Consider the following 8,281-nt stretch of genomic DNA (forward strand, 5'->3'; position numbering starts at 1 on the left):
GCGGTGGGGAGCACCTGTTCTTCCTGCATCTTCTGAAACTCTCCCTCCCATGCACACAGGCTCCAACCACGGTCAACCTTTGCTGTCATCCCAGCCTGGAGCCCCTCTCCCTGGCCCTCTGTCACCTCCTACATCCTGTACCCCTCCCTTAAGGCAATGGCAGCCACGCCAGGCAAATCGGCACACCGACAAGCTCTGCGGCTACAGAACATGGGCTCCTTCCATTGCCGCGATTCTGACTCAGCGCCATCGGGGACGGTGTCTTCGACGAGCTTCCAGACGATTCCACTGGACAGCCAGGTTTGCAATGTCTGCACCTGATCCGTCCATGAGTGGCGGTAATCTTGCCTTCCCAAGTTTTAGCTTCCCTCATTTACAAATCAAAGATAAAACTGACATTTTACTGAAACTGGGATTAAGGTTGGGCAGAATGAAACCCCCACCCCCACCTTACTTTTTTTTAAACATCACAGACAAGCTGCGAGGAGGACAAAAACCTTTGAACTTATAGGATACTTGTGTTAAGAGAAGACTGGGCGTCTGGGTGGTTCAGTCGGTTAAGCGTCAGCCTTTGGCTCAGGTCAGGTCGTGATCCCAGGGTCCTAGGATCCAGTCCCCCATCGGGCTCCCTGCTCAGCGGAGAGTCTGCGTCTCCCTCTACCACTCCCCACCACTCGTGCCTGCTTGCTCGTGCTCTCTCTCTCACACATACACACAACAATAAATAAATAAATAATCAATCAAAAGAGGGAGAGAAAGAAGCCTATCATGGTCTGAGAATTATCTTGTCGTCTCTGTGCTTTGAGTGCCTCCTTTTTTCTGGGAAAGCACATTTATTCCAGCTAACAGACCCAGCCTGTAGTTTGTCGTAAGGGGACTGGAACCCATGGGTGGGTGGGCGGGCGTTAACCTATTGTTTTCCCAGGAGTGGAATTCTGCTGGTCCCAGTCCCGGTCCCGCTCCCGGTCCCGGTCCTGGTCCCAGGTTCCAACATTTCATGGACCAGAAGTATGAAGAAATTTCTGGCAACTGGATGATTTTAGATTGTTCCCAGAGGAGAAACTTGAAAACTCATTGCTAAAGAAGTAGGTCATTGCCCAAGCAAATAAAATTAAGTCTGTTTATGAATCTGGGAAGGAATGAGTAAATACAAGCGGTACCTGAGCCACCTTTTTACTCTTCAACTTGCTTTTTTTCCCTGTTATGAATCTTTTTTTTTTTTAAAGATTTTATTTTATTTATTTGACAGACAGAGATCACAAGTAGGCAGAGAAGCAGTTAGCGAGAGGAGGAAGCAGGCGCCCCGCTGAGCAGAGAACCTGATGCCGGGCTCCATCCCAGGACCCTGAGATCATGACCTGAGCCGAAGGCAGAGGATTTAGATTTAACCCACTGAGCCACCCATGTGCCCCCAAATTTTTTTTATCTTTAAACGCATATAAATGCTTTGAGCAAGCAATTCCACTTGCAGAAATCTACCCCAGAGATCTATCTGCACACATACAAAGATATCTGAGCTCAGACAGTCCCTGTGCTACTTCAATACCGTGAAAGACCAGGAAAATGTCATGTAAACACACGGGGATTGGTTAAACACGGGGATTGGTTAAACGTTTACTGCACTACAACCCATAAAGGGAAAACATATGCAGTCATTAATAAAAACAGTGGCAAGTCTTTATGTCCTGATATGAAAAGATATTCCAAACCTAAAATAGCAGAACATGCGTGATAATGATTTTATTTGTTAAAGGAAAAACATGGGGCGTGGCACTGGGTTGGCTCCGTAGAGCACGCCACTAGTTCGAGCCCCACATGGTGCAGATTACATTTTTAAAAATTGGGGCTTTTGTTTATATATGGGTACATGCATCGAGTTTGGAAAGTACATGCAAGAGACCACCAACATTGGCTTCAAACTATCCACAGTGAATGCCTGGGGATAGAGAGGTAATAGAAGACTTATTTTTTATCATACTCTACACATCAAAGTCCTCAACATTAACATTTTTAGAAAAATAAAATATTAAGGGCACCCAGCTGGCTCAGTCCAGAATGCATGTGACTCTTTTGATTGTAGGCTTTTGAGTTTGAGCCCCACACTGGATACAGAGATTACTTAATTTTAAAAAAAAATCTTAAAAAGAAATTAAAATAAACATTAAATAAATCCTATTATGCAATGCTTTTAAGCAAAAATTTCAACAATAAACAAGAACTTCTGATCTTATGAAGATGATGATTCAAGAAAGTCAGATTATAGTCAGTTTTCAATAACTTAATTATTCAAGGTTAAGAAATAACAGAGGGATGTATCACTGAAATTATTAGATTCTTAACCTCTTCCCCTAAATCCTTTTATTAGATGTACTAACAAGTAGGAAACAAGAGGATGATCATACAAAACCCAACACTTAGAATCTCTAAGGTGCTAATTTGCAAGAATACCCTCCAAAATCTAAGCAGAAAGGTCAATTTTAATGACAGATTTTGAAAGTTTATACATTTTTAAAAGATTTTATTTGAGAGAGGAGAGAGAGCACAAGCTGAGGGAGACAAGCAGGCTCCCAGCACTCTGGGATCATGACTTGAGCCGAAGGCAAATGCTCAACTGACTGACACACCCAGGCGCCCCTTGAAAATTTAAAGTTCACATTTATAATATACAGTGCTTCGCCCAAACACAGCTTTTTTGTATTTTTCCATTATTTTAAAATGAAACATCGTAAGTTATATTTTTTTCAGGTTATAAGAGGGCAAAGAATTGGGCTCAATGATCTTTGGCTTTTTTTTTTTTCATGAGATAAAAGTACTGATTATCTTTTTCTCGGTGCTATGAATTCTAATTTCTCAGTTCATGAGTAGACTATAGCAGAGAGAACAGAGGCTAAGGAGAAGAGCACCATTTAGCTTGATTTCCCTTTCGGTGGTATTCTGTAATACTTAATGCGTTAAAGCTGATGGACACAAAGAAATAATTTCATAATGCCTTTTTATTTTTTTTTAGGTTTTTTTAAAATTTTATTTATTCGACAGAGAGAGAGAGATCACCAAGTAGGCAGAGAGGCAGACTGAGAGAGAGGTGGAAGCAGGCTCCCCGATGAGCAGAGAGCTCGATGCGGGGCTCGATCCCAGGACCCTGGTATCAAGACCTGAGCCGAAGGCAGAGGCTTTAACCCACTGAGCCATCCAGGCGCCCTCATAATGCCTTTTTAAAGCAAAACATGTTATTTCTGTTTTATTGATTATCCTATAAAATACCAAATTAGAACGATCCTTATTCTAATTGCTTTCAAGTGATCGAGGCAGAGATTAGCCAACCTAAAGTGTATCCAAAAGGATGCATGTGTGAGGCGGGCTCATCCCAACAGTATTGCAGGGGGAAATCTCCAGTGATCTCACACACATTCACTAACCTATGCAATCCCCAAAGGCTAAATGACCATCCTCACCCCGACGTCTCCAATGTCTGGAGTCTGTTCTACTCAGGAAGTAGCACCTCTTGTAATCTGGAGGGACTCCATAGGAAAACAGGCAGCCACACACACAACACACCACTGTTAACAAACGTGTAATTCTCTCCAAACCCTAAATCCTGGCCCTTTTATTGTAAAACTGATCCATAATCACAGTAAGGTCACCTCCGTCCTCCATTCCCCGTTTGTAAACAGAAGCGGGAGAAAGCATCCCACCTCAGGCTGGGAAGAATTACGAAATGGAGCTGGTCAACTCAACTGTCTGTTTTAGCGCATGAAGGGCAAAGATCCTTAACTCCACCAATCGGATGATGGATTCTTCCATTCGAGTACATGTTTATGTTCCTTGGTGATTCCCAGCTTTTGTGACCAAATGGAACCATAAACAGAAGGACAGAAATGAGTCCCCATCTCCCCACCTGCCAAGGACATTGGCCTGAAGATTACAACTGACCACTGCTCCGTTTTCAGTCACAGATTGAGCAAAAAATACAAAAAGGATAATTCAGAGAATTTTGACTGTCCAGTCTGAATGTGGAACCTGGCTTAAGAAATCAAGGTTTGGGGGCACCTGGGTGGCTCTGTCATTAAGCGTCTGCCTTCAGCCCAGGTCATGATCTCAGGGTCCTGGGATCGAGCCCCACAGCGGGCTCCCTGTTCGGCAGGAAACCTGCTTCTCCCTCCCCCACTCCCCCTGCTTGTGTTCCCTCTCTCACTGTGTCTCTGTCAAATAAATAAATAAAATCTTTAAAAAAAAAAAAAAGGGAAAGAGAGAAATCCAGTTTGCCAGACTCTCTGTGAGCTTGTCATGGGTCATTCCACCCTCTCTGACACCTAATACTCTTTCAAAGACAGACTTTTAAAACCGCATGATGGGGAATAAGTGAGAGGCTTTATTTACCACTTGCATTTGCGTAGTCTAATAATTCCTGTCCCCGCAGGGGCCAAAGCCTCCAAGTCTCAAAATTCAACCTAGCAAATAATCAATACCATTGTCCCCCAGAATTTACATGTGTAAGATCGTAAAGAATTGACTGGAAGAAAAGGTCCCTTCCATTTTATAGAAATATACCAAATAAAGCCAGGACTTGTGCCTCAGTGCCCCTAAATGTTAGGCTTCAATAATGAAGGTCTTTTTTCTTACATTCCATATGATCTGATAGAAGTGATACTCAATTAGCGTAATGTCGTCTGAGGTCTGAGTACTTAACTCAGTAAAGGACGGGTAGAGAGAGAGAGAGAGAGAGAGAAAGTAAACTGATTATTGAATAAGCCGCAGGCATCTGATATAAACATCATTTAGATAGAAAAAATGTTGATAGCTTTTAATTCATTAGTGATCAGCACTGGGGGGGGGCGTGCGTCAGTATAACCCCCCAAATGTCCACATGCGCACTCAAGAAAGCTCAAGATGCAAATCCTAACTAATGCAATGTATGAAGTGGTCTCATTTGAGCCACCTGCAATTTATACTGTTGTGTCTATTCGACACGAAGACAATTTAAAACTGCAAGGCGAACAAGCCACTGTATTTCTGGAGAGCCCCCCCAGAGTTTACTGCCAAAATAGTCACTTGGTCTATTAACAACCAGACCCATCTGGTGTAGTCACTATCTGATACCTGAGGCAGACCACGACAATGACGCGGTTAAAGGTCAAACTGGAGACAAAGTCGATGGCCCAAGATATTCCCCAACTTGACAGCGTGCAATCAAAACCAGGCAGCATGCCACCTGTGGGGGAACACTTGCGCAAACACAGACACGGTCCCTGCCCTCACGGAGCTTCCAGGACCAGGACAACAGTCCAGTCGCTAACCTCACAAATGTGCCACAAACTGCTGGGAAGGACCTGCGGTGCTACAGGAGCCTGGAAAGGCAGATGGGATTACTCAGAGCTCAGCAACTGGAGTTTCACAGGGTGAACAGGAGAGGTAAGAGCTGTATGCTGAGTCATTCTTAATTAGGGAGTTCTTTTTAAAAGGACTTTTGAAAACCTGTGTAATAAATTTTGCTAGCTGAAATGAAAAACGACACCATTTTCCAAGGATACATGTAAGTGTATTGATTTGTCTCCAAATTGATAACTGGGCAGTGTGCCAAAAAGCTCATGATATTCTAGATGTTATTTAAGACAATTTTTTTTATAAAGGAGGATGCTTGGCTGCTTTAAGATGGTGGCAACTAGAAAAGGAGGAGGACAAGGTTATGGAAGAAGGACAAAAAGAGAATGGAAGGAGTATTTTTAAAGGGACAAATTCAAGTTTACCAGGAAGAAATTAAACATCCTAGTCCAGCATGAATTGTTAAGAAGACCTGAAGTAGTAAAAACCAGTAAAAAAAAAACAAAAAAAACTGTGCCCAATCGTAAGCTTTTGTCAATTACACCTTAAAACTACTTTCACTACTGGATTCTAAATACAGGGTTATGTGGCCCCTTGGGCAGTAGTTGGCATCAAAAGGTGATGTGCAGTTACGTATTAAAATGTGACTTAGACCTCAATAAGACTGCACCTGACTTATGCCCAAAGCTTAGCCCCTGTCTTAGAAAATTAGCTTACTAGCAGTCTGTACTCAAGTAGCATCTACAGCTCTAGGGACCATGGGTTTTACAAGTAGTTATTAGTTAAAGACTAGAAGGAATCTAATTAAGAGCAGTCTCTCAGCCCAAACTAGACTAGGGCAGCTAAAGAGGGCACAGCAATGAGGTCACAGTTCTGTGAAATTTACCCAGATTCTGGTGGGGGAGGGGATGTTTTTCACACTGTAAACATCTGAAGTTCCTCACATTCTTTATCCTCAGATAAAACACAGGTTGTAAACCCACGTAAAACACAGGGCTTTAAAAAATACGTATTAAGTTACCCACCACCTTCCCAACCCAAGTAAAACACGGGGTTTTTGAAAAAAAATATATGAAGTATGATTAAGTTATCCTCCATCTTCCTACAAGGATATGGCAAAACAGATTAGGTGACGCCTTGCTAATGAAAACACGTGCTGGAAAAATAGATCTAGAATGCAACGATCCAAACAAGTCCCAGTCTTGGCGGCTGTAAGTGGCCAAGAGTAAATATTTCAGCCTTGAAAGACTCAAGACTATAAAATACAAAATTTCTAGGAGGCTCAGCACTGTCTCCATAGACACAGGAGCGCAAGCAATCCTCGCTGAAGCCTCTGACCGCATCCTTGGAGAACTTCTAACTATTCCCGGGTATGTTTACCCCTTGAGTCCACAGGCAATGAACGGAGCGAAAAGGAGGACCCTGCCTTGTTGACGGAACCTGTCATTCCTTTTCGAAGGGCAGCGTCTACCCAGGTTTTCTTTGGCTCGGAGCGAGCTACACCCCAGGCTTTCTCTGCATCGGAAGGCGGTGTCGGCTCGAGCCGCTGCCGCAGCAGGGCTGGGTACCAAACCCGCTCTCTCCAGGCACAGCTGGTGCCAAAGACCAGACGCGGCGGGGAACCCACGGGTGGCGGCCTCGCCACGCTGCTGCGACACGGGTCCTGGCCCAAAAGCTGACTTTCCGAATCCGGGAGGAAGAAAGAGGGGCGGGGGGCTCAGGACCCTCGGCGGATGGGTCACTTCCCACCCCACCCCACCCCCGGACTCCCCCGCGCAGCCCGGGCATCTCGGGCATCTCAGGGCTGGGTCGCTCCCACCGGAAGAGTGAGGAGAAAGGCTCAGTTAGCAGGGGGCGGGGGGCGGATTTTATTACTGCGGATGGCGCAGTCGCCTCCCCCGGAGACCCACGACAAAGATGCAAGCCCGCCGCGCTCGCAGCTGCTCTGGTCCCGCCCCGACACATGAGACCCTGGAAAGCTAGAAAGAGGGGTGCGTGCTCCCGAGTTTGCAGATGGGCTGGACGGGCCGGGAAGTTCTCGCAGGCGGAAACCAGGGAGACCACCCTCCCCCACCCCCGTCCCCGGGGCAGGTGGCCCGGCCCGCCCGTACCTTGGTGGCGCGGTCGGCGGCAGCGATGGCCGGATCTCCCGGCGCGCTGGGCGCCGCCTCCGCCGCAAGGCCGCCGCCGCTGGGCTCGGGCTCGGCCGGCGTCGCGCTCCCCGCCTCCGGCTGCTCCGGGTTCCGCTGCTCCGTGGAGCTCCCGGCACCCATGGCTCTTCGGCGGTTCTCCCGCGCCCCGCTGCCCGGCTACACCTTCCCCCAAACGGCAGGAACGTGGAGAAGAGCGAGAAGCCGTGCGCCCGCGGGGTCCCAAGAACGCCTTCCGCTCCCGCGGTCCGACTCCGAACGCGCCCAGACTGCGAATGAACGAGACGCGCTCGCGGCAAACTCCTTAAAAGAAAAAAAAAAAAAAAAAAGAAAAAAAAGCCACCTCTCTGCCTCCTCCTCCTCCTCCCCCTTGTTTTTCCCTCGCTTCATCACATGAGCCCAGCCCCAGACACGCCTTGCAGCAGCATCTCCTCCCAGGCTGTAGGACCAGAGGCGCAGCCCCAGCCTCCAGCCAGGGTCCAGGCGGCCCGCCCACCCCGACCCCCGGGCGCTTCCCGCCCACCCCGACCCCCGGGCGCTTCCCATTCCTAAATTGGGACACGAGCTTGGGGCGTGAGGGGGGGGACGACCCAGGGTTGCAGAAGGGGAGAGGAGGGCAGAAGGCCCCTGGGGAGATTGGATTTGCTGAGGTTTATTAAATGATTGATAACCCAAGGCAGAGCGTCTGCGGCAGCACACTTTCCATCCGCCCAGCAAGCGAACCCAAATCCCCAACTGCTTTCCTTCAGCCTGGGTGAGCCTCCGAAGGCTGGTCCCTGCCTCCTCCCCAAGAGCAGGAGAAAGGCGAGCGC

At 47.3% G+C, this 8,281-nt stretch overlaps 1 protein-coding gene across 1 annotated transcript in view; it reads right to left on the reverse strand.

The window, feature by feature from the left end:
- LOC111158695 (A-kinase anchoring protein 12) overlaps positions 1-7,592 on the reverse strand; it is a 101,361-nt gene extending 93,769 nt beyond the window's left edge. The window contains exon 1 of the mRNA XM_022520903.1: positions 7,431-7,592. Within this exon, the coding sequence (XP_022376611.1) occupies positions 7,431-7,592 (162 nt within the window). The remainder of the gene's footprint in view (positions 1-7,430) is intronic.
- Between the last annotated feature and the right edge of the window lie 689 nt (positions 7,593-8,281).

The sequence above is a fragment of the Enhydra lutris genome, unplaced genomic scaffold (assembly GCF_002288905.1).
Source record: "Enhydra lutris kenyoni isolate GAN:26980312 unplaced genomic scaffold, ASM228890v2 scaffoldscaffold62, whole genome shotgun sequence".
Taxonomy (NCBI): domain Eukaryota; kingdom Metazoa; phylum Chordata; class Mammalia; order Carnivora; family Mustelidae; genus Enhydra; species Enhydra lutris.